Raw genomic sequence first — 27743 nt, 5'->3', positions numbered from 1 at the left:
CTATTTTTAGATATGTGGGATTATATCATTGATTACCTTCACTTATTTTTTATTTTTGTTAATGTGACTGTTACAAAATTTAAGATTATGTGTTTTATATTACATTCCATTTGGCAGTGCTGCTCTGGAAGACAGAATAATCTTCAGTTTTCCATGTATGTTAGGAAAATGGGCAATGATGGTGGTAAAGCACCAACTATTAGATAGCCTCCCTCCCTGACCCCCCCACCCGAGTAATAAATGTTAGGATTTCATTTTGCAATGAAAAAAAATCAGAAAGGTTATAGCTAGAGGATGAATCATTTTCTTTATATGATACCTTTCCTTGAGTTTAATTGCCTTTGATTTAGTTTAGTTTGCTCACCAAAGAATATAAGAAACAGTCAGCTACTATATTTGACCAACCTTTATCTAGTATACCTACATTGTGGAAGCAAGTATATTACCAGTTGATAGTATGACCACTTCACTGTTTCTTTATTTTTCTTTTAACTTTATACATTAGTTATGTTAATTAGATAAAGTAATAACTTTTTCAAATGAGATACTAAATTTAAGCAGTACTGCAAAAAGGAAAGAGTGATTGATTTCACCTGAGTAATTTTATATGCATAGCATCCTAATAGAAAGGGCATAGGAATTAGGTGGGCATGCAGGCATTTAAATTTCACATTGAAGGAAATGTATGAATGAGGGCAGCAAAGTTTACCTCTCGTATTTGAGGTTTCTTTGGATTTAAATATCCATGACTTTTACATTAATTCAAAATGTCACTTGCACCCCTATGTTTATTGCAGCACTATTTACAATAGGTAAGCTATGGAAACAACCCAAATGCCCAAAAATAGATGGCTGGATCAAGAAGATGTGGTTCATATACACAATGGAATATTACTCAGCAATCAAAAAAGATAAACTCATGCCATTTGCAGCAACATGGATGGAGCTGGAAGGAATCATGCTCAGTGAAATAAGCCAGAAAGAAAAAGAAAAATACCAGATGGTCTTACTCATAGCAGGAATTTAGAAAACCTAAATAAGGGATCAGGAAAAAGACTAATTATAATAAAGTAAAAATCAAAATCAACAGGCAACTATAAACCAGAGACACACAAGGGGGAAGTGGGGGAACGGAGTAGGATAGAAACAAGGCGGGGTAGGAATTTTATGGGGACTATAACCAAGATGAAATTGTATGCATTGTACAAAAATGAAAAATGATGTAAAAATATATAAAAGAAACTTAAAAAAATAAATATACATGACTTTCAATATGGTACAGTTGCATCGCTGTACCTCAGTGGAACATCTACCTGCAAGGGAATTCCTCTTGTATGGGGTCTGTCACACTCACCTTTGCCCATGAGTATTATGCAGCACAGAACCTGGCAAAAAGCAGGCTTCCAGTAGATGATTGGTGAGTAGATGAGTGAGCAAGAACTTTGCAGCATTTAGAGAGTGTGTATCTTATTTTTCAGCTCAAAATAGAATATTGATGAGGATGTGGTTGAATATCTAGCCCTTTATCACTATTGGCAGATATATTTGCTGATGGTTGTACACTGAGATTGTATGTTAGGTTTTTAGTCTGTGAGACTGACTTGAAATCACTGAACTTTACCTACCTGCTTGCTGCTGGAGGGGCTCTTACCCCTGCTCCCAGGCACCATTCTATTCTGTGGATTTGTTATGCAATTTCCCCTGGTGCTACATTCAGAGAAGGATGTAGCTGGTGGGTCCTCCTCTAAAGAGATACCTACCTACCCGGCCAAGTTTAGACTGCCTGGAATTGAATATTATTCTGTAGCAAAGGGAAGCAAGCTGGAAAAGGGTCATACCTTGAGGAAACCTAATATTTACTCTGCTGTGAAGCATGTGAAAAATGAAAGGGAAAAGCTTCATCATTGCAAGTTTACTTTGTGTGGATTTTCTTTTTTAGGGCTTTCCTCATACCCTTATATCATCTTTTAATGTTTTATTGCCTGTCTAACTGTAACTTGCTTTTTATTTTAGTGGTGCTTGGGATCCACTCTGAATGCCATTAACAGCTTAACTAGGGAAGCTAGCTTCACTAGCTTCTATCATTTTGAGAAAGGAAATCAGAAGAGTTTTCTACGTATACTCTGTTCCCTCTCTACTCATTGTGGACTTCTGTCAGTGGACTAATTATTCCATCGATTGCACAGTTAGAATAAGCCATTCTTGGGTAAAATAACTCCCCCCTTTCCCCCCGTGAATAATACAATTTTTACACTAGAAAATATGTGCAATAACTTAATAACAGATATATTATGCCCTTGCCAGGAACACCAAGGGTGCCCACCAGACCTGCATGAAAAGAGGAAAGGGTGGGGCAGTGGTTTTTCCTTGTAGGCATTTGTTCTTTTGTACCCTGGAAATTCTTGTCCTTGTTACTAACTTTTTACATGCACCTCTGGGATTGGGTGAGAGCCTTGCTGACTTCAATGCCTTTTGATTGTATATCAGAGAATGCTCTTCTAGTGACATGGCTTAAAAAGCCATTAAATAATAACTGCACCCTGTTTCTAAGTTTCATGAGGCTTGTGGATATTAAGTAAGCCTCAGGTTACACTAGAAATCAGGAATGGTGTAAAACTTGGGAAATAGGGAGAGGATAGAAAGTGAGGGCTGAAGAAAGACTTGGGAATAAAAAAATTAAAACAATTTCATTTTGTTGTAAAACAGTTGTATTCAGATGTCCTTCTTTGTTATGTAGAAGGTATTCAATAAATGTTTGTTTAACTTAATTTTTAAACCAGTGACATGTTCTCAACCCTCTTTCTCCTCTTGCCTAATTTTACATTTGGGCCCTACAAATTACCCAAGTTATAATTAATGAATAGCACTAAAGGGCCTCCCCTGGTGGCGCAGTGGTTGAGCGCTGGGCTGCGAAGCTGCCCGCAGCCTCTGCAGTGCCAGTTTGATCCCTGGCCACCGGCAAGGGTCCCACAAGGCGCGCAGACCTCTCCTGTCTTGCCCGCTGCTCCCCTTAGCAGTGTACTTTGTCAGTCTGCATGCTCTGTTCTCCCCTCTGGCTCTGGTGAATTCTCTCACCCTCCTGCGCTTCTGACTGTACCCAGTGCTTGTATAAATAAGTAAATAAATCTTAAAAAATAAATAGCACTAAAGATTTTAGAAAAATCGTATTTTTGAAAATGAGGTCAAATAGACTTGCTAAGATAGGAATTTCCTTTAAAAATCTCCATAACTTTTTCTCCATTCCTGTTTTTTTCATGTTGTTCCTACCATTATGTGAATTTTGACCAAATTGTTAGACCTCTTATTTCTTCATGTTAAAAATTACAGAATTGAATTGATCTTTAAGGTTCATTTTAGACATGTATTAGATATATTCATTTTAGCACCTCTTTCACTAAATGACTTTCTGAATCACTATAATGCAAGATAAATAGAATTTTCCTCACTTAAAAAAAAAAACACCTCCTCGATGGCGCAGGTTTTGAAGTCTCAGCACTATCAAGCTCTATAGTCAGCCACTGCAGCAGGAGTTTGATCTCTGACCCAGGAAGCTAATCCACATGGCACAGCAGACCTCTCCTGCTGTCTTGCCTGCTGCTCCCCTCAGCAGTGTATTTCAGCAAATCTGCCTGTTCTGCTCCCTACTCTGTCTCTGGTGAATTCTCTCACCCTCCCGTGCTTCTGGCCTGTACCCCAGTTCTTGTATGCATAAATAAATTAAAAAAATCTTTTTAAAAAAGCATCAGTTTTCAAAATTAGTATTGTCTGTGTTTTGACTGAGGTATACGTATACAAACTTACCTTTAGGAACCGAGCATGTTTGCGTAGTATACATATCATGACCTTACCTTTCAAAATAAATGGGAGGTTTCATAGGAGTTTTAAGAACTTTGAAGTTGCTGAGACCTGAATTCAAATCCTGACTCTTGTACTGGCAAATTAATCTTGTGAAGCTTTAATTTCCTCATTTCTAATATGGAGATGGTAATGTATTTCATAAGGTTATTTTGAAGTTTAGATGAGCTAATTGATATAAATTACTGAGCCTAGAGCTTGACCTTTAGGAAACACTCACTGTTACCTAATGTTACTGTATGAAAATGTGTCCCATATTCTCTTCAACTAACATAAGCATTTTGTGATGTAACCTTTTCTGTCATAAATTAAGAGCTACCGGGCATCCCAGGTGGTGCAGGTGGTTGAGTGCCGCACTGTGAAGCTGTCTGCAGCCTCTGCAGTGCGGGTTCGATCCCGGCGGGCCAGCGAGAATCCCACGTGGTGAAGCAGACCTCTCTTGTCGAGCCTGCTGCTCCCCTCAGCAGTGTATTTCGTCAGTCTGCCTGTTCAGTTCCCCTTTCTGTCTCTGGTGAATCCTCTCACCCTCCTGCGCATCTGGCCTGTACCATGGTACTTGTATAAAAAAATCTTAAAAAAAAATTAAAAAATTTAAAATTAAGGGCTACCTCTCAATAGGTATTTATTTTAATTAATTAATTTTTTACATCATTGTTCATTTTTAAACAATATTTGCTTCCCGCACTCCCTCAGGTGGGGGTGTCCCTATAGAGTTTCCTTCACCAATGCACCCGTGCATTATCACCTCAATCCCCTGTGCTCCTCCCTCCCTCCTTCTGATCCCTCTCCCTCCTCCTCCCCTGCAGTATATCTCTGATTTATAATTGTCTGTTTTTGCTTTGTTGTGTTTTGTACTGTTATTATTTTTTACACTGATGTCTTATTCCCCTACATTCCTGCTATAAGTGAAACCATCCAATATTTTTCTTTTCCCTTCTGGCTTATTTCACAGAGCATATTTCCTTCTAGCTCCATCCATGTTGCTGCGAATGGCATGAGTTTATCTTTTTTGATTGCTGAATAATATTCCATTGTGTATATATACCGTATCTTCTTGATCCAGTCATCTATTTTTGTGCATTTGGGTTTCCAGTTTTTACCTTCAATAGGTATTTAATAAGTAAACTAATGACCACAAGGTTTTTCTGTAGAAACTGACTTAAAAATTCCTTTTTCTTTCCAGATCTTATATTGCACTTTAAACACACCTAGAATTGACATGGAAAAACTATTAGGAGCACAAATAGGTCTTGAAGATTTCATATTTGCCCATGTGAAAGGGATCGAAAAAGAAGTGAATGTGTATAAATCTGAGGATTCACTTGGTCTCACCATTACAGATAATGGTCTTGGCTATGCTTTTATAAAGGTGAGTTTTAAATAACTGTGTGACCTAACTGAGTGGTAATATATAAGAAAATCTAGCAGGTCAAAGAAACTTGGAGATGATCTTTGAAGCCAGCCCAGTAAAAATAGATGGATTGATTAATGTTTCATTAAAAAAATCTTTCAGACATAAGTTTTTGTTTACTCTTTCCTTGAATTTCTTCCCCTTCATTTAAAATTCCCTGAGAATTTAAAACAAAGGGGAAGCTTGGCCCTGGTGCCTACTCATCATCCACATGAGCTCCTGTCGGTCTGTAGCTCATTAATATCTAATGACTTCCATGCTTCCGTTGATTTTTGTATTTCCAAGGGCATGCATTTCTGATCACCTTATTTCTTCTTTAAAAATGCTCTTCAAAATTTTCTAAACTATACAGAAGTATTCTAAACTATACAATTACTTTTTTTAAATACAAAGAGCAATATGGAGCTGCAAAGGTAAGAGAAAGAAGTTTGAGATGATGTAAAAATGATTAAGAACTTAGAGTGGTAAAAAATAGATTCATCTCAATTCTTTATTGTAAAAGTAACAGCTGACTTTTATTGAATACTTATTATATACTTGGTAATTTGCATATACTTTCTCATTAAATCCTTGCAACAATTCCATTTGGTTGTTTTTTTTAATTTGTTTGTGGAGGTATAATGAATTTTTAATGTACAACTTAATGAATCTTTATAAACTTACACCTGTATAACCAGTACTCAGATCAAGAGAAGTTGCTTCCTTGTGCCTCTTTACAGCCAATACTCTTCCCCTAAAAGGTAGCCATTATTTTGACTTCTATCACTATGGTTTTGATTGTAAGTGGAATCATATTATGTACTGTCTTTCTGCTTTCTTTTGATTAACGTGATGTGAGATTCATTAGGCACTGTTGTCAACCTCTGTTTTAGAGGATCAGGAAGGCTAAGTAGCATTCCCAAAACTTTGTGACTGGACAAATTCAGGATCTGAATCCAAGAGACCTGACTTCAGAACTGGCATTCCTACCCGCTGTGTTAAGGATTAGGGATAGATCTGCTAGTCCTTTGGTTTGGTCCCAGGACTGTCTGTTCCCATGGCCTGCATAGAACAGCTACTGAAGCTGTATGTGCATTGGTGGGGGACAAGCAGGCTTCAGTGAGCCTGAGGGGACCCAGATCTGTCCAGGCCCTATAGGTCTGCATGTCTGTTTCTAGCACTTTGCAACACTAGAAAAGGACTAGCAAGCTGGCCAGTATCCCTGCGGGAGAGTAAAAAGGAAGGAAATGTCAACTTGGAAAAAACTCTACAATGGATATTTAGGAAGGCTGGAAAGTAAGGGAAAACTAGATGAAGTGGAGCCTGAAGATGAAGGAAAGTCAGGGGAGGATGAAATGCCACACATAAAGAGGAATCCAGAACACAGAATGTCAGGATGAGGGGCAGGTAGATGAGGGAAAACCGGAAGATGAGGGAAAGCTAGAAAAACATGGACAGTCTGAGGATGAGAGAAAACCCCACAGTAAGGGGGATCCAGCCTCAGGCTGTTGAAAACTAGAGAGCCAGCCTCAGGCTGTTGAAAGTACCTGGCTGAAGATTATGTGCTTAGGGGATCAAAGACAAAAATGGATGAGGAAGGAGGATTCCCCCAAACACTGTCAGGAGAACTTACAGGAAGGGCATTTGGACAGTGAGGAGATAATGTGGAGATATGCAAAAGGACATAGAAAGAGCCAAGGAAAAACCAGAACATGAATGATTTTCATGGGCTACAAAGAGATGTACAGAATCCATTCACTCTAAGGAACTAATGGAGTGTCAGGAATGAGGGATGAAGGGTAGTATCCAAAGGGGTTTCCATGAGAACCTGTATCTTTAATGCTTTTGGCCTTGAATTCGGATTTCTCTGAGAATATTGCTGCTTTTCCTGGCAGGCATTTGCCAGGCCATGTGCTTTAACCTCATGTTGATACTTTGCTTTATTTTATTTATTTATTTTAAAAGATTTATTATTTATTTATACAGAACTGGGGTACAGTCAGAGGCACGGGAGGGTGAGAGAATTCATCAGAGACAGAGCGGGCAGCAGAACAGGCAGATGGACTGAAGACACTGCTGAAGGGAGCAGCAGGTGAGGCAGGAGAGGTCTGCCGCTCTATGTGGATTTCTCCCTGGCCGGGAATTGAACCCGCGTTGCAGAGGCTGCGGACAGCTTCACAGCGCTGTGCTCAACCCACTGCGCCACTGGGGAGGCCTGATATTTTGCTTTAGGTGTCACCCTTGTTGACCCAGCTAGAGTGCTCTATCAGAAGGGAATTTTCACCTTCATGTATGGTAGAGATGTTCATGGCACATTGTAGAAAATAAAATGTTTTCAGAACTAAAATAATTAGGGATAAACCTCATGCAACAGCAAATGTTTCATGCCTTTATTCTGTCCATATCCTTCATTTATAATGCATTGTCATCTTTAAAAAATAGTTCTCAGAGAAGTTATTCTCTTCACTGTAAATTGTACTTTATTTAACTTCCCACTGGCTAGAATGGCTATTTTTAGCTTTGCAAAAGATATGACTGTGCTGAAGGTTGAGTGGGTGACCAAATGGAAAATCTGTGAGTGGGGAAAGTCATGTGGGATTATCCAGGGGAAGCTCAGGACATGAAGCACATGTAGCGATGCCTTTCTAATGTCAGTGGGGAAGGGCTTGGAAGTTTTGCAAATGTGTGGCTATTTTAGATCTTAGTAGCTGATGTTCAGAGCTTGTGTTCCTATTTTTTAAAATGCTTCTTGGAACATGTGCCTGCCTCAGAGTACTAGTCACTAGCCCTGTGGAGACAGAGGACATGGTGACAAAGAAGGAGAAGCATAAGTCAAACTGCCGACCTATAGCTCAGTTTAGAAGAGAAACGTCCTACTGTGGGCACAGTTAATGACTTAAAAATGGGGAAGGGGGTTTCAAACTTATTGGAATGTTGTAATAACAATATGAAAGAAATTCCAAAGTACCCTTTACCCAGATCTCCAATTTTTTGACCACTTGCCACATTTGCTTTGTTTTTTTACACACTTGTATTTATATATACATACATGTACATATAAGCAAATCCAGTTTCCAGTTTTCATGACCCACTTGAAAAGGAAATTTGCATATATTATGTCCCTTTACCCCTTAAAGATTAGATTATAATTGTTAAAAACAAGGTTATCTGCTTATATATAACTACAGTATAGCTAGGAAATTCAGAAAATCTAGCTGATACAATCCTTTTAAGTTAATCAAATATCCTTGTTGCAATTTTTTTTAAACATTTATTTATTTATGCACACAAGAACTGGGTCATAGGCTAGAGGTGTGGGGGTGGGGGGTGAGAGAATCCACCAGAGACAGAGTGGGGAGCAGAACAGGCAGATCAACTGAAATACACTGCTGAGGGGAGCAGCGGGCAAATCAGGAGAGGTCTGTTGTGCTATGTGGGTATCTCCCTGGCTGGGGATTGAACTTGCACTGCAGTGGCTGCGGAAATCTTCGTAGATTGGAAAGCTTCATAGGTTGCTTCTTAACTCCTTGCGCCACCAGGGAGGCCCTCCTTGTTGCAGTTTTATCAATTATCCTAATGTTTTCTCCTCCTCCTCCCCCTACTCCCCCCTCACCCGCCCCCCCGCCGCACCATAGGTCCTGTCTAAGATAATGCATTTAGTTGTTATTTTTTAAGAATTGTTTTGGGCCTCCCTGGTGGCGCAGTGGGTTAAGACGCAGCACTATGAAGCTATCCCCAGCCACTGCTGCACGAGTTCGATTCTCAGGCTGGCCAGGGAACTAACCCACATGGTGCAGCAGACCTCTCCTGACTCACCCGCTGCTCCCCTCAGCAGTGTATTTCAGTAGATCTGCCTGTTCTGTTCCCTACTCTGCCTCTGGTGAATCCTCTCACTTCCACACCTCTAGCCTGTACCCCAGTTCTTATATGCATGAATAAATCTTTAAAAAAATTGTCTTTATTTTAGAACAATTCCTCAGCCTTTTATGGGATGTGCCTCAATTTGGGTTTTTCTGTTGCTTCATGTTGACAAGTGATATATTTTTGGCAGTAAAATTCTTTAAGTGATGAAAATTATAAACATATCAGAAGGTGCATTATGTTAATATTTGTCATTATTTATAATTTTCATCAGTTGTCTAAGGTCATATCTGCCAATATAACTATGTTATAACTACAAAGTTCTGTTTTCCTTTGTAATTAATAATTTGTGGGGAGATACCTTGAGATTATGAAAATACCCTTTTCTCTTGTGAGCCACAGATTTAGCATTTGTTGATGAGTCTTGCTTGAAATCAGTTGCAAAATGGTTATTCTTCTAATTCTGTCATTCCTCATATGTTTCTTTAAAACATGTTCTTATAAAACATTCCACTTTTTAATTTATCTATTATCTGCATGGACACATGATTTATTTTATTCTGTGTGTTATAATCCACTGCCATTGTTTATTTTGATGCTCATTTTTTTTCCTGAGATTAGGCCTGCAGGAGTCCTTTATTTTTTATTTTTTTAAAGATTTATTTATTTATGCATACAAGAACTGGACTACAGGCCAGAGGTGCCGGGGGCGGGGGGTGGGGTGGTGGGGGAGGTGAGAGGATTCACCAGAGACAGAGTGGGGAACAGAACAGGCAGACTGACGAAATACATTGCTGAGGGGAACAGCAGGGCAAGATAGGAGAGGTCTGCTGCAGCAAGTGGATAGCTCCCCTAGCCAGCTGGGGATCGAACTCATGCTGCAGTGACTGCGGATTGCTTCATAGGTTGCGTCTTAACCCCTTGCAGCACCAGGGAGGCCCTGCAGGAGTCCTTTTAGGTGGCTCCTGTATTCTTTTGACATGGCTGCCATCATTTTGATCAGTTCTTTTTTTCCGGTACAACCAGATGTTCTAGAGACATCTGTTATCTTTTCTTCAGGCATTCTATCAACCGTTTTTCCAAAAAGCTCTGGTTTGTTTGGTGAGGACTGGTGTTTCAAAAGCAACATCTGAATGAGTTGTACTCCTTCTTTGTGCTTTTAGGTCCTTTCAGTGATATGGTTAGAAATCATATTTTAGAAATTTTGAATTTTGACAACTCCATTTTAATCCAGCCAAGGGTTCTTCCTTGGCTTCCCCATTTTAAAATATTTACTTTCAATATCATTTTTTTTACTCTCTTGCTTAGCCCTACCATATATTCACAAAATAGTTTCAGAATTACTATACCACTCTACCCTGAAAATAAACCTAAGAGCTGAAGATATGTATGTGCTTTTAGTCCTTAAGCTAAATACATGTAGATAATCAAAGTATTCAGAAGTTATCTGGAATAGGTTCTTTGCTTTCTCCCCACCCCCCACTGGTGGTTATTCATTTAAAATACTGTTGAATCCTGTTGTTTCTCTTTGAATTAATTGAGTTTGAGTCTCCCTTCTTTGTTGATCTAAATTTATTTTCTGAAGACATAAAATATTAACATGACTCAAAGTCAAAGTTATATCAAAAGATATATTCAGGGCTCCCTGCTGGCCTAGGGGTTAAGTCTCAGTGCTATTACCATTATGGCCTGAATTTGATCTCTGGCAAGGGAGCTAACCCATATGGTGCAACAGACCTCTCCTGTCTCGCCCACTGCTCCCCTCAGCAGTGTATTTCAGTAGTTCTCTCTGTTCTGCTCCCCACTCTGTCTCTGGTGAACCTTCTCACTCCATTGTTTCCTTTTGCCAAGAAAACCAGAAGAAAATTGAATGTTCAGTAATTTGCATGTCAATCTTGTGTGCAGGGGCCATAACCTTTCTCTTTGAGTCCAAACAGTTTAAGACTGGAGTTGGCAAACATTTTCTATAAATATTTTCATCTTCATCATAATTTAGGGTCAGAGAGGTTCTGTTGGCAATACCTCAGTTTGAAACCGAGTTCTTTTGCTTAATTAGCTGTCACTTGGCATAAATCTTGTAATTACTGTACCTAGATTTACTTATTTATTAATGGGATGAGGCTGCTTGTGAGGATTAAATGAAATAACTATTTATAATTGTTATATGAATATTAGTTTATTATCAGGAACAAGTTTTGGAGACAATGTTGGGAGGGTCAGCAAAACAGATCTCAGAGCTGCTGAGCAGAGATCTCGACATAGGCTCAAATACCTGGAATGTAGTGCTTAAGACTTTTGAGAGGGTGGGATGCCAACCTAGAGTTCTGCTGATGTCTGTGATGAGAATTGGAGTTCTATAAATATATGGGATGATATAATGGAAGATACTATAGTATTTGAAATGTTGTTCCTGTCTTCCAAAAAAATACTCAATACATTTTGCCTTTTGCAGCTTCAAAGCCAGATGAAATTGCTAAGTGTGACATTTTCTTCCAATTGGATATACAGTTAAGCATACTTTTTTATAAATCCATTAGGGGCCCTCCTTAGTGGCGCAAGAGGTTAAGACACAGCATTATGAAGCTATCTGCAGCCACTGCAGCAGCATGAGTTCAATCCCCGGCCAGGGAGGTGACCCACATGGTGCAGCAGACCTCTCTTGTCTCGCCCACTGCTCCCTTCAGCAGCGTATTTCAGTTAATCTGCCTGTTCTGTTCTGTACTCTGTCTCTGGTGAATCCTCTCACCCTGCCCCCCTATTAGTTCCCCCACTCTTTTGTAGTTGTGCCCATCTATTACAATGTCAAATCTTCATAACTATACTAAGTCTTGATATTCAGTACAACAATCATTAAACCAAGCTTTCACCATATAAATAAACACAAATTTGCTGGGATCTGTTATCCTTTAAAAAAGTTGTAAGTGTTATAGAATGTGGTATTGAGTGACTCAGTAAATATTAGTGTAGGATTATGTCTTTTGTTTTTTCTTCTTAGTCCTTTGTACCCGAGTAACCCTTTTAGCTATATTATTAATCTCCATCATGTAATGGTATTATCAAAGTATGCTAGATTTTAGAAACTGTTCAATTGTTCCCTCATTCTTTATCCTACCTACATGGGAGATTAAGGCTTAGGTAACCCACAAAATATATAATTGGTGCCTCCCACTTTGCTTCTATGGTGGTGGTCTTCAAATTTCCTGCGTTGATTTTCATGTCTCTTTATCCCAGGTCCTTGTCTGGTGCCCTTGATAACTACATCTCCTTCAACTACTACTCCTTGATAACTACATTTCCTCTTGCTCACCTGAATGCTCATTTTACTGCCTGCTCTGACTTGTGGTAATTGTTTTGCTTTCCTTTGGACACTCTTCTGGTGACCTCTGAGGCTATTTAGGAGATCCTAGATTTCTGTTACTCTGACCTTTGATTTACTGCCAAGATGTACACATGTCTTAAAGTTTTGATTCATTAACTTTATGGAATGCTTATTTTAAATCATAGTGTAATTCTTAAAACTAAAAGGGGTGGGACACTGAAATTTGTATGGTGTAGTTTATCAAAAAAGAAAAAAGGTTCAGAATATCAATAAATTTGAATAAACTTAAGAAAAGTCAAAGTTTGGGATTTTTACATTCTCTAATGGCTTAGGAATGGTTAGATGACAGAATTAAATTTTTGTTTCTTCAGACTCTAGTATTTTGTTTAATCTTGCTTATTTTGCTATGACAGTTTATAAACACAAGTGTACTGAGAAAATGTTGTGTTTACCATTATTTGTTTCTGTTAGCTTATAAGAGGGACTTAAAATGTCATTCATATCATTAAATTTCTGGATTTTTTTGCTTTATAATTCATTATTTGTAATGATAAAAAGCTTTGTTTGAATTGGCACCTTAATGGTTGCTATTACTGTGAACATAGCACTGTTCTTAAAATTTTGGGATAAAAAAGAAACCTCTTAGAGTTTGGTATATAGTAATAAAATTTGAAAATTAAAAATGTCTAACCATGCCAGATTTGCCTTTTAAACTTATTTTTGTTGGCTTTTTTCCTGATAATGTCATGGACATGGTGTGAGGTACATGAAACTAGTTTTCTCTCAACTCTTGGACAAAATGATCAATCATCCTGCTGATGCAGAGGTTTCTCCTTCATTTGGCAAAAGTGGAGAATGCACATGCTTTTATTACACAATCGTAGCAGCCTCTAACATTTCTATTCTATCATTCCTCCAAAGGATTTGTGACTGCTGAGGCCAATTGTGACATAATTTTGCTCAATTTTTCACCACTGTAGAAGAACTATACGGCGTCTGCAGGGCTGTAATCCATGCTGAGTTTAAGCTCCTTTTCTTAAAATCTTTTCAGAACTGCTAGTGCTGTCATAGTGAATCTTAGGCCTCATCTGAGACTCTGCACTATAGTTGTATAGAAGTAAGATAGTTGTAACAAAGATCAATTTAAAGTTTCTCTGTAGGCCCTAAGTTCTCAATCTAAAATAATATAAATGAAAAATAATAATATAAAATCACTCTTACTGGCTACCAAAGTGGTAACCATACCTGTCTCTTAGTAGATATCAATTTTCTTAGCTCAGGTTGTGCCAAAGTTTAAAACATGTAGCCAGTTGAAAAAAATTCAAGCTCTGTCTTATGTTAGGGGCTTCATGTTGAAATGATTCAGCAATTATTTATGGAGGCACTTTTTGGGTGTAGGAATTGTGCTAGGCACAGGGTGTTCAGGGGTGAATAAGACCATCTCTGTCCCCAAGGATATTATTGTTCAGTAAAGAGGACTGAATGGTAAATGGACAATTGCATTGTGGTGTGTTGAATTTGTCAGCTGTCTTCCCTGACCTTAATTATATCAATTTATGACATGGAATATCATAAATGTTGTTAGAATTAAATAAGAGGGCAAATGTAGAGGGTTTGATTAAAGATGAGCATATGTAGTAACAAATATTGTAGAAACCTGTCTGGGGGAATGGACTTGAGAACATCAGGACCAGATTCTCAGAGGAGGTGGTGACTAAAGTAGCTGAATTCTGAATGAGATAAGATTGTTGTCCTGTGATGCTTGGTCTTTAAACATTCAATTGCATTGTCACTATGTCAATGTATTGTGTATATTGTCTCAAGAGCATGAAAGTAATGGCTCACCATTCTATTTTTTAATATGTCTTATCCTTAATTTTCTTTCAGAGAATTAAAGATGGCAGCGTAATTGACTCAGTTAAAACAATCTGTGTAGGGGATCATATTGAATGCATAAATGGAGAAAATATTGTTGGGTGGCGTCACTATGATGTTGCTAGGAAGTTAAAATCATTAAAAAAAGATGAATTCTTCACCCTGAAGTTAATAGAACCTAAGAAGGCATTTGGTAAGTTGGCTTTGTGTGTGTGTGTGTGAAATGTTTTTTCTCTCTACTTTATCTTTCTAAGGGGAATGAGTACGGCCATGTGCTTTTAGTATATCTGTTAATAACACAGAACAGTAGACAGCACTACTTATAAGGAAAAAAAAAAAAAACTATTGAAGGAGAAAAAAGTTGTCTAGAAGGACATTTTCTAAAAAAGACATTTGAAACGACAACATCGACTGTCTAGTGACTTTGATGTGGCTGTTCTAAACTCTTAAGAATAGCACATTGCACTGTGCTTATCTTCCTGAGCAGTATGATTTTTGATGGAATTTTTAAAATCATAGTAACTGTCATTCATGGACCTCAATAGAAAAACTTCAGTTATACATGTATTTGGAATTTTGAGTAGCTATCTAGCCTGTTTTAAAGACTTTCTTCAATACTTTTCTTCCATTGGCATTTGAATTTGGCAGTGTGGCATGGTATGAAATTCCACTTTGGTGTGACATCTGTACTTGCTTGGTTTTAGCCATGACAGCTGTGTTCCAACTGTTTTTGCAAACCTTCAGGGCCATCTCATCTACAGGAAAAGGTGCCAGCTTCTCTGTACCACCCAGCACTATTTTAATAAGCCAGATGATGGTCTAGTGTTCATCAGTGTTAAAATGTCTTCAGTACATCATTTCTATGCCTCCTCTGACTCATCCAAGACCCTCACCTACCTCTGATCTTTTCCTCTGTCCAACATAAAGTGACCCTTACTTTGTCTCTGTTAGCTGTTTTCCCGGAACAGTTAATGAAAATAGTGGTTGAAAGCAGTGGGTCTAGGGAACTAACATTTTTTTCTCCCTTAGCCAGTAAGTAGCAGACCTTAGCCATATGGAATTGCAATCTTTTTTCTGCATACAAGTGATTTGGTGTCATTTAATGGAAATACAGTGTAGGTTCTGTTACTTGTGGAAGACAAAGTTCCAAGAAGGTGTAAGATGGACCTTAACTTGGATGTTTGGTTGACAATAGTCTTGAATGTTTACCAGGGTCAATGTATTTAGTTGTTATTATTCCATGATTAGATTTTTCTTTCAATACCAGAGACACAAGTTTAGATGGTTAGTGTACTTCCCTGCCTTATTGTGCCTGGCTACTAATGAACCTGTCTATTACTGCATATGCATTCCATGGAGACTGGGTAGGGTTTTTCTAGTAGGAGTATATTTTTTCAGCATCCTAAATTATAATAGTAGTGGATGTGCAGGTTAGAATATGTGGAGTACACATTAGAAGGTAATTGGGTACAAACTTCCTCCAATTCTCTTGGTTCCAGTCTTTTCTGTGGCTAGTTTGTTTTTTTCTAGCATTATCAATAATGCATTGATTCACATTTTATAGCTCTTCTTGATTATCAAAATTCTGCTATTTTGGATACCTATTAGAAAGAGCCAGTTGAGATGAGGCAAAAACTTCTCTTCTTTGTATTCATGTAGTCTGTTTTGGCTGAAGCTAAGTCATCTTTAGGATTTTTAAAAGAAGCTTTCAGAAATGACCAAACCACCTTTGCCAAAGATTTAGCTAGATGGGGAAGATATATGAACTGTGTCTCCAAATGCATTAGGGAGAATTTTGAAAGAGGCTTGATTCATGGATGAAACTAGAGGGATTTGTGCAAAGTTTAATAAATCAGAAAGAGAAAGACAGTTACTAGATGATTTCACACATGTGGAATATAAAAAAAAAAAACAAAGGAACAGATAAAACTAAACCAAAACAAACCCTAGAAATATTACTGCAGAATTGAGGCCACTGGGGGGGGGGCAGGGAGTGGAGATCAAAGTGGCAAAGGAGCCCCTTGTTGTATGTTGGAGGATTATGGATGCTTTGGTGGTGAGTGTGGTGTAATTCATATCTAAGGAGGTGTGAAGCCAGCCTCCCTGGTGGCGCAGGGGTTAAATCACAGCACTGTCAAGCTATTGCCAGCTACTGCGACATGAATTCTATCCCTGGTGAGGGAGCTACCCACATGGCACAGCAGACCTCTCCTGTCTCATCTGCTGCTCCCCTCAGCAGTGTATTTCAGTAGATTCGCCTGTTCTGTTCCCCACTCTGTCTCTGGTGAATCTTCTCACTGCCCCCGCACCTCTGGTCTACAACTCAGTTCTTCTATGCATAAATAAAAATAAACCTTTAAAAAAATAAAAATAAATAAGGACATGTGAAGCTATAACTCCTAAATCATATATAGTGTTGTAAACCAGTTATATCAATATTAAAAAAAACCACACACATTAGGTATTTAGCTGTTTGGTGCCATACATTAAAAATAAAAACAATTTAATTTGAAAAATACTTTTTTTAGTGAACATAAGGGGGAGATTGCCCTAGGGAGTAGGAATAAACAAAGATGCCAGAGCTATGGAGCAATATCTCGTATCTGGGAATACCTATATGCCTGTTTGATTGGAATAGAGATTGTAGATGATGGTGTAGTAAACACCGAAGATTAGGACTCAGCAGGGACTGATTATCAAGGGTTTATATATGAAGTTAAAGTGTAGGCAGTGGAGAACCAACAAAGAGGTTTTGACAGGGGAGTAACACGATGAGAGTTGAATTTTAGAAAGATATCCTGGAGAGTGTGTCAAATAGAGTTGTGGATTATGTGCTAGGGGTCTGATTATCATAAGGATTCTATTGTGTTAGTTGAGGAAAGAGAAGATGAAATCCTGCATTGAGGCAGTACCAGTAGGCATGGAAATAAGAAATGGTTCTGGGGAATAGACAGAGGTGTTTTGGCCCCATTTATGCACAACTCTATCCAACTCCATGTTGATTGCTTTAATGTGGTGGGGAAATTTTTTTTTAAGATTTATTTATTTTATGCATACAAGAACTAGGGTACAGGCCAGTGGTGTAGGGGGTGAGAGGATTCACCAGAGACAGAGTGGGGAACAGAACAGGCAAATCTACTGAAATACACTGCTGAAGGGAGCAGTGGGTGGGTGAGACAGGAGAGGTCTGCTGTACCATGTGGGTCACCTCTCTGGCCAAGGATAGAACTCATGCTGCAGTGTGTGGATAGCTTCATAGTGCTGAGATTTAACCTTTTGCGCCACCAGGGAGGCCCCTGGTAGAGTAATTTCTTTATAGAAATAGGCAAGTGCTGCAAGTCAGGATTTTGTTTTAGACTGGAGCCTGGTGGTTAAACATTTACCTGTATATGACTGAAGATAGCATTGGTAACCCATTGGACACAAAGGTAAAGGAAAAAAGATTGCAAATGATGACCCATAGAATTATGGCTGGAGTAACAGATTGAGTTTGGTGCCATTCTGTAAGATGAAGAAAACTAGAAAAGAAATAGATTTAGGTGAAGAGGTAGGGAAGAGAGATTGTATTCAGGGTACAATTTTGCAGCTGATAGGTTTGAAATTTGTATAGCAATCAGTTTTGGAAATGTATAAGAGTGTTGAAAATTAGAGGTTAGTGAATGGGTTGTATGAGTAATTTTGTCCTAGGTTGTTAGAGGAGGCCATGAAGATAGATCTGATCCCTCAGAATAATAAGAGAGAAAGACCAAGATAGAAGTGCAGGGGAACCCCAGAATTTAAGATGGAGGAGGCAGCATATGAGGAATGACCGTACATGAGGAGACAGGCTTCTGGGTGGCCTTTTCCCAAACTCCCAAGAACATGTCACTTGTCCCAAGAGCAGACACTCCACTGCAGCTTCCCTGAGTTGGTGTGGACTATGATGGAGGGATAAAAGCTATTATAAGACACGTAACCTCAGAATCACCTGTGCTCTCAGAGTTGAAATCACTGTTTTTTAACCCTTGGATCTCAAACAGTGTGTTTAGAACACAAGATAGAATAAAATAGAAATTTTCATTGTGCTTTTGTGCCCACTAAGTGTTAAGTATTGTTTTCGTTACATTGTTTTCATATGTGTGTGCTTCAGTTTTGCATATTTTTGTGTATATTTATTGGTCATGATTTAAGGTATCTCACAGAGAGTCATAAAAAAAAAATGGAAAAACACTAGTTTATTATTTATTTATTTATTTTTTAAATAATAAATTTTATTTTTATATTCCCCATACAATTGCAGCCCCCCCATTCTGACCCCAATCCCTCCCCTCCTGCCCCCGCCCCCCTAAAAGTGTCTCTGATTCATAGTTTTTTGTTGATTTTGATTTTCACTTTCTTATAGTTATTCATTTTCCTGGTCCCTTATTTAAGTTTTCTAGATTCCTGCTATGAGTGAGACCATCCGGTATTTTTCTTTTTCTTTCTGGCTTATTTTGCTGAGCATGATCCCTTCCAGCGCCATCCATGTTGCTGCAAATTGCATGTGTTTATCTTTTTTGAATGCTGAGTAATATTCCATGGTGTATATGTACCACATCTTCTTGATCCAGTCATCTATTTTTGGGCATTTGGGCTGTTTCCAAAGCTTAGCTATTGTAAACAGTGCTGCTATAAACATAGGGGTGCAGGTGCTCTTTGGAATTGATGTTTCTGTGTCCTTTGGGTAAATACCTAGGAGTGGAATTGCTGGATCATATGGAAGCTCTATGTTTAGTAGGTCCAGAAATCTCCACACAGCTCTCCACAGTGGTTGGACCAGTTTGCACTCCCACCAACAGTGCAGAAGAGTTCCTTTTTCTCCACATCCTAGCCAACATTTGTTGTTGCTAGTTTTTTTAATATGTGCCATTCTCACTGGTGTAAGATGGTATCTCATGGTAGTTTTGATTTGCAGGAAAAACACTAGTTTAAATGACTTTTTTGTTGAAAATTTGTAGTTTAATGAGAAATGTTTTCCATACCTAACATGGTTTCTTTTGGTCAGCTGCTTTTGGATCCAAATTTTCCTTCTTCTAGCCATGGGTTGATGGCAGCCTTCCCAGTCCTTATCAAGTATCGGCTGGAATGTCTCTGCTGGTATTTTTTTTAGGGCATGGCTCACTTCCTTTCCTCTTTTGCCAATGAAAAGGAGCACATGTCTCCACAATGAGCTCAACCCTGCAACATTTGCTCTGTAAACCTAGATTTTCCCCCAGGCTATGAAAATCCATTTTTTTTCATTTAAATACTTCTAGGACTAGATGAGTTCATTTGGTTTGTATTCTAATGAGCCTTTTTAACTGCAGAAAAATAACTATTAAATCTATGAGGTTTTGATTCACTTTTACTTAGATGAGCCTCTACTTTGTTTATGCTGGAGAATTTAATTTTTAATGGTTACCCTTTGTGGAAAGAGATTTGTTGAAGGAGGCCCAAAATGTCCCTGTAAGTGTCCCTTAAATTAGAAAGGGGGTTGAAAATTTACCTCCTATATCATTGATAGTTTTGGCTTTGGCTTAGATTTTTTAACAGATTGCTCAGCCATGTCTTTTTGAGGCTTCATTTCTGTGCTATGTGTCCATCAGAATGGGATGTTCAGTATGTGAAGTGTGTCCAAATTCTTTGAGTCATTCACAGCTGGAAAACTCGGACCTCATCTTCGTGATTCAGCTTAACTGATGTATTCATTCTCAAAGACTCAGTCTCTTTGATATTAAAAGATAAACTTTGACTTTCACATTTTATGACTTTTCAGATAGACATTTAGAAAGTTGTTCCTATTCATGTGGTTTCTAGTAAAAAAATTTTCAACCAACAAATGTTTTACTATCTTTTCATGTATACTGAGCTACAAAATATCCTGGGGATTGTGAAAAAAAGTTAGAGATATGTAAGTGGTTAAGCAGTAGATTCTGTTTACTACATATATCCTGTGTGATGATGTGATATTACTTAACTTTGAATTACTTAACTTTGCTTTGGTGGCCTCAAGCAAAAAGTGAAGGTGATAATAGTATTCCCACATTGGGCTGTTCTGAGGTTTAAATGGTCAACCTTATAAAAGAAATCATAGAGCCATACCTACTGCTTAGTAAGTATTTAATAAAAGTTAGCTATTAAGCTGTAGTGTAGCCTTTCATTAAGAAGTAATTTTAGGGGCCTCCCTGGTGGTGCAAGGGGTTAAGCACTGCACAATGAAGCGATCTTCAGTCTCTGCAGCACAGGGATCCCCTGCAGGTCAGAGAGAAACCACATGGCGAAGCAGACCTCTCCTGTTTCACCCACTACTCCCCTCAGCAGTGTATTTAGGTCAGTCTGCCTGTTCTGTTCCCCACTCTGTCTCTGGTGAATCCTCTCACCCCCTGCATCTCTGGCCTGTACCCCAGCTCTTGTATTCATAAATAATTTTAGGTAACTGTCCTCCCAAGAAGCCCGCCTGTGTTCATTTGGTGCCTCTTTTTCCCCTTTTCTCCTTTTCCTAATAAACCTGTCCTTTTAAAATGTTAAAAAAGGAGTAACTTTAAAAACAAGATGAGGGGCCTCGCAGGTGGTACAAGGGCTTAAGTGTCAGCACTCTGAAGCTGTCCTCAGCCACTGCAGCACAAGTGAGTTCGATCCCCAGCCAGAGAGGTGACCCACATGGCACAGCAGACCTCTCCTGTCTCATCTGCTGCTTTCTGTGTTTTTCTGTCAATCCTCCTCTTCTGCTCCCCACTCGTCTTTGGTGAATCCTCTCTGGCCTGTACCCCAGTCTTTGTATGCATAAATAAACCTTAAAAAAAAAAAGATGAATTCACATGGAACAGGAAAAACAATGCAGTTGAGCTGGTGATTACCAGGTATTTGTTGAGCATTGACACTCTTCCAGATCTTGGAAAGGCAGATGATACTATCATGTCTTATATCAAATAATGAAATCTATCGGTATATTGTACTAGCTGCCATTTATGTCTTTAAACGCTTTCCTAGTAAGAAATCTGACAACCATCCTAAGAGGATAAGCAGTTTGTTGAAAGTGTTAGTGTTCACTAGTGGGTGGCAGAGGCAGGCTTATAACCCACCCAGTGACTATCCAGAGCCAGCTCTCTGACAATTGCATGATGAGTCTTTATGTCCTGTATTCCCAAGGAGCTCACAATTTACCTAAAGAGTCAGATACATTAAGAATCAGGTAATTCTGCTAATAGCAATAATAGCTGCCATTTATTGAGGGCTTATTGGAAGCAATGTAGTATAGTGATTAAGAGCATAGATTTTGAGGCAAGCTACTTAGGTTTAATTCCAGTCTCTGCTGCTTACAAACACTGTGACCACCCTCTCTGTTCATTTATCTGTACAGTGTCATCAGGGTTACACGAGTCAATATATGTAAAGTGCTTGGCACATAGTGCTGCGTCAATGAAAGTCTTGCTGGTAAGACAACTATTATGTCCTGATTTACCCTTGTACCCTTCCTATGAGGGTTTTCCAGATAAATAAAAGGAGGCGTGGACACATAAATAACTGTTAGGTCACTCAGTAGTTGGTAGAAAGTATAAGAGTAGTACTTCAGTCCAGTTTTCTCCTGAGGCTTGTGCTTTTAATATTGTGTATTTCTTCCTCTACAGAATATAATGCAAACTGCGACACATGCTTTAATGCAGATTTAAACAAAGTGTAGTTTAGCTGAGAGCTGAGTTGTCTGATATTGGGCAAGTGTTAAGTTCTAAGGCTGAGAGAGTGAAGGGACAAGGAGAAGTGGTAAGATTGGGAAGAGTTCAGGACAGTGAAGAATCTAGTCTTGGGGAGACTGCAGCAAATCAGCCACAGTCTGCAAAAGCAGCTCAATGCCATATTAAGAAAAGCTCTTAAAACTCGGTGGGAAACCTGACGGTTATTTTTAGAGGATAATTGGGAATCATTTAGCTATTTGAACTGAGGAATATTATGAAATATTTTTTGAATTAGTCTAGAGGAACAACGTGGCTATATTTAATTAGAGGAGTAACCACGAAGGAGGCAGCTGCAACAGTTCAGGAGCATTGTAAGGGGTGGGATTTGGGCAGCAGGGGGATTTCAATGGAAAGAAGAAAACGATGAAAATTGCAAAGGCAAAAGGTATCTTGAAGATGCTTAGCTATAAGGGTAAGGAGAGAAGGTTTAGAAGAAACAAATGCCACTCCCTAAATTTCTTTTTTTTTTTTAAAGATTTATTTATTTATGCATGGAAGAGCTGGGGTACAGGCCAGAGATGCACGTGTGAAAGGATTCACCAGAGACAGAGTGGGGAACAGAACAGGCAGACTGACTGACAAAATACACTGCTGAGGGGAGCAGTGGGTGAGACAGGAGAGGTCTGCCTCACCATGTGAATAGCTCCCTGGCCAACCGGGGATCGAACTCCTCCTGCAGAGGCTGCAGATTGCTTCATAGTGTGGTGCTTAACCCCTTATGCCACTAGGGAAGCCCCACTCCCTAAATTTCTATCCTTGGAGCCTGTGATCAATGTAATCTTTGGAAGTAAGGCAGTTGGGATGAAGAAATGGCTTGGGGGAAATTCAGAAAGAGAAGTTCAGTTTTAGATGTATTGTGTTTTATCTTACAGTGGCGATCTCTTTCATATATTTTTTGGCAAAGGTTGAAAGTACTCACAATGGCAAATTTTGTGTAGTAGAACATGCCAATTAATCATCTTTTCATGTTCCAGACTTTGTTCTACCCTTCTTATATCTAGCTAGACATTGGTTTGGCACTTACCACAAAGTTACTATGGGGGAAGATAAATGAAAAGCCAAATCCCCTTTTGTGGGGTGTGGCAGATAGATAGTGAAAATAACTGATAAATGTGTTTTCAATGTAAAGACCCAGCTGGATGAAGACCAGGCTAAATAAGTTCTCTTTCTACTCTAGTTGTAAACTCTCATTAAAAAAAATTAAATGCTTTTTTTTTTTAAACTGTGAAAGGTGAAATTATTGTACTCTCTAATACAGAAAACATTGTTATCTGTATTTCTCAAGACATTTACCTTAAACAGTGATTGATTTCTTAGAACCTCAGTGGTTTTTTTTTTTAAAGGAGCATTTGAAATTAATAAAAACCATGAACAGAGAGTTGATAAAAATTTTCTGTTGTTTTTAAGCTTAGTGAGTAAGCTAGCTCTGTAGAATGAAGGGGTAAAAAATGATGCTAATATGTAAGTGGCTTTCTAAAATGGCTGAATAGTATGAATATAATGTAACTTATTAGAAAAACAACAATTACACTAATAATATAACCTACCAGAGAGTGTTTGTATAATGGGAGTTGTCATATGATTATAGAAAGGTGGATCTAACCAGTTAGATTAAAAATTATGGTCAGAGTATGTTTTTGGAAAAACTTAAGCAGATAATTTCCTTTATGTATGGAAAAATGTTTATGATATATTAAATAGAAAGGCAGATTACAAAATACATCAGTGGGCCTCCCCGGTGGCGCAGCAGTTGAGCGCTGGGTTGCGAAGCTGCCCGCGGCCTCTGCGGCGACGGTTCGATCCCCGGCTGCTCCCCGGTCACCGGAGGAGGGTCCAACATGGCGCGCAGACCTCTCCTGCCGCCCGCTGCTCCCCTCAGCAGTGTACTTCGGTCCTTCTGCCTGCTCTGCTCCCCGTTCTGGCTCTGGTGAATTCTCTCACCCTCCCGCGCTTCTGACTGTACCCAGTGCATGTGTAAACAAAACAAACAAATAAATAAAATAAACATGCCTCTATTTAAAAAAAAAAAAACAAAAAAAACAAAATACATCAGTACTCCATTTTTATAAAAACTATCTTTAAGTGTAGAAGAAAAGTGAGTTAGGTTTGTGTACATTGAAATATTAACAATCTTTAGGTAATGAGTTAACAAGTGACTTGTGCAAGGGGTTAAGATGCAACCAATGAAGCTGTCTGCAGCCGCTGCAGCATGAGTTCGATCCCTGGCCAGGGAGCAACCCACATGGTGTAGCAGACCTCTCCTGTCTCGCCTGCTGCTCCCCTCAGCGGTGTATTTCTGCCTGTTCTGTTACCCTTTGTCTCTGGTGAATCCTCTCAACCTCCAACACCTCTGGCCTGTATCCCAGTTCTTGTATGCATAAATAAATAAATCTTAAAAAAAAAAACAAAACAAAAAAACCCCAAGTAACTTCCCTTTTTTTGACTTTTTATGTTCTTCACATTTTAAATATAGAACAATCACATCACCTTACATGACCAGAAAGCAATTATTTATCTTAAAAAATGCTGGCATTTCTAGGAAGTAGAGAAATTAAATCATTCTACTTTTAGTGGCTTTATAATTTTTAACTATGTGATTCTCATTTTAAGCAGTTTTTAAAAAAGTAATACTTAAATGGCCCCATGTTAGAAATGTGGTAGAATGTTACATTGTATTTACTTTTCAAATCCACTCTTTTAATTGACAGTATTGTTTTAACTTTCTAAAGGTTTGGGGGAAATACAGTAATAGAGCAGTAATAAAATTGAATAATGATTTTTTGAATTCCCATGGTAAAATCATACCGTAGAATAAAAGTAGTAAGAGGGTGAAAATCACCATCACTCTAGGTGGAATCTAGAGGTTTGTCAACTTTTTTGTAACACATGTTTATTCTAGACTAAAGCTATGAACCTTCTCCACACAGATATACTTAACTCTTTGCCTGTAATTTTCGGGCTTAAAAAGAAGGGCTGAGTTTTTCCTCAAATGACACGTACCGTAAAGAATAAGATTTAGGTACAGTTGCTCCACTTCTGAATCTCGTCAGGCACTGTGCCATCTCATCAAAGCAACAGTTAAGAATGACTTTGTGTTTTTGTGGAGTTAGGTTCACATTTGTGCATTTGATCCAGTAGACAACAGCTAACACCTTGTGTACATGGCATCAGACTTGTCTCTTTTTCCTTTTTTTTTTTTAATCTGCCCCAATACCTTACCAGCTGACTTAAAAAAAAGCCCCCATCTCTCTCCCTCCCTCCACAAGTATTCTAAAGTTTGAGGAAATATTGGAGAAGAATGACATTTGCAATACATAAACTTTTAAGTTCTGGGACACAGCTGTTCTGAGAGAGAGAGAGAGAGAGAGAATGTGTGTGTGTGTGTGTGTGTGTGTATGTATGTATGTGTGTTAGGGGTGGAATTGGGGCTGGGGGGCCACATGAGCTGTTTATGGACAGTGTCATTGTGCAGGTCCAGGCATCAAAACACTTTTCTAGAAGGTTTGCTTCACTGCTTAGACAGACTTGATATTGATATCTGTGGCATATCTTTTAACTGGAGACAGTGTAGAACCCAACCAAACTGACTTATGCAGATAAGGGAGGATTAGAAAAAAAATAGGTGATCCTGACATTGGCACAGCTCTGTGTAGGGCCTTAGGACCGGATTAGGACCTGATTAGGCCTGATTAGGACCCAGTGTCTTGCCCTCTCTCTCTGTTCTGCTGCCTGAGGCCTCTGCTTCATCATTCAAGTATATGCTTAAAGTTAGCATGCCTGCTGGGGCCCTCTGCTTCCTTATTCAGTTAGAACAAAAAGAATGTCTTTGTCTCAGAAATTCTAGCAAAAGTTCTTGGAATCATTTGATCAATGACTTTGGTCACATGCCCTTCCGTGAAACAATCACTGATGAAGGGTCTCAGCTTGGGCCATTCATGTTTCTTATCCCTAAAGCTGGGCATTGCCAGCCTTCCCTGAACCAAAGTTATCCCCCAATGATGAATGGTTCTGAGGAGACAGCGGACAACCAACTGATGTCTGTTACTAAGGATAACACGTAATCTTTCATGCATTGTAAAGTCAAATAGTGATTCTGGGGTAGATCTGCCTGGACTTTTATTTTTATTTTTACTTTTTAAAACTAGAACATTATTATGAGACTAATTCTTGAAATCCTTAAGATGAACTGGGTGTTGCAACAGCTCCCCTCTTGGGTTTGTTTAAGTGTTACTTTATGGAGTCTGTGCGTGAATCTACAGTTTACAATTTTTAGGTGCCTTGTCCAACCAGTCCTGGTGGTATTTCGTCTGTTAGCCTTGGCGTGCCAGTTCTGTTTCTCTCCCACTTGACAGGGAGCCACATTTATCCAAGGACTGCTTTTGAAGGTGGGAGGCTTAGGGGTTCAGCAATGGTACAAAGTGTGTGTCTTACTGCAACACTTTCTACCTGATGACATTTCCTTGAGATGTCAAGGCCCAAGACCCTAGTACGTGGCCTTTTATTTTCCAGCTCTAGCACTTACCAGTTGTCTATAATTCTGGAGAAACCATTTTACTTCTTAAGCTTCATTTTCCCCAGTATAAAGTTAGAATAATAATTATCTCATGTTAGTGTTTTGAAGGTTAAATAAGAGAGCATTTAAAGAATTTGTCACCTGCAATGTAGTAAAAGAAGACATTGACTTTAAATTGACATTCCTCTGATGATTTATATTGATCCTCAATGAATTGTAGTTCATTTTCAAGCATATAATGCTTGAAAACCATGTGTGGGGGAAAAGTACACCTGGAGAGTTTGTCTGAAAATGTGGGTGAAAATCATAGACCTCAAGTAAAGCTGTTAACCATAACTACTGTTGCTTTGTAGGAATGTGTTAGTCTCAAAAGAAAACTTAAAATTTTAGTTTATGTTTCCCTCTAAATGAGGCAAGCATGCCTCAAAAATCACTGATTCCAGGTCTCATGCAGAAAATGGACTAGGTGTGCCAAAAAGTCTTACTCATTCCAGAACTATTAGCGCCATCTAGGGCTCTGAAGCACCATGAAGAGGTTCCAATTGGCCAAAAATTGAAACAATTTGAATTAAAAAAAAAAAAAAGTATTTGCGGTGGACTGACGCATAACAAGCATGTTAAAAATCCATGTGATACCAAAACAAACAAATTTAACTGGTCATCTTTTGAGGAAAGTGAAAGAATTAAGGATTTACTTTGCCTTTTTTTGTGTGAGTATCTTTGAGTACACGAATAGCTGTAAGGGAAAGATACTTTTAGAAGAATCCCAGTTAATGAAAAAAATTGGTGTTTTGTGAAGTCTTTCTTATACAAGTGCAACCTTAATGCATTTCTGTGGGTTCTATTTCATTTTTATCAAATATGTGAAATAACTGGGCACATAAAGATATTTTTCCTAATCTTTTTTTTTAATCTTTTTTTTTTTTTTATAGAGGCATGTTTATTTATTTATTTTATTTGTTTGTTTTGTTTTTACATGCACTGGGTACAGTCAGAAGCGCGGGAGGGTGAGAGAATTCACCAGAGCCAGAGCAGGGAGCAGAGCAGGCAGAAGGACCGAAGTACACTGCTGAGGGGAGCAGCGGACGGCAGGAGAGGTCTGGGTACCATGTGGGACCCTCCTCTGGTGGCCGGGGAGCAGCCGGGGATCGAACCGGCGCCGCAGAGGTCGCGGGCAGCTTCCCAACCCAGCGCTCAACC

General features: G+C 38.8%; 1 protein-coding gene across 1 annotated transcript in view; it reads left to right on the top strand.

The window, feature by feature from the left end:
• GIPC2 (GIPC PDZ domain containing family member 2) overlaps positions 1-27743 on the top strand; it is a gene marked incomplete at its 3' end in the record, with an annotated part of 68533 nt that overhangs the window by 19133 nt on the left and 21657 nt on the right. The window contains exons 2-3 of the mRNA XM_084242065.1: positions 5039-5224; positions 14313-14493. Coding sequence (XP_084098191.1) covers positions 5039-5224; positions 14313-14493 — 367 coding nt within the window. The remainder of the gene's footprint in view (positions 1-5038; positions 5225-14312; positions 14494-27743) is intronic.

Source organism: Talpa europaea (genome assembly GCF_964194135.1).
Source record: "Talpa europaea genome assembly, chromosome: 9".
Taxonomy (NCBI): Eukaryota; Metazoa; Chordata; class Mammalia; order Eulipotyphla; family Talpidae; genus Talpa; species Talpa europaea.
Note: the sequence above shows the minus strand (reverse complement) of the source record. Positions and strands in the feature narration are given on the sequence as shown.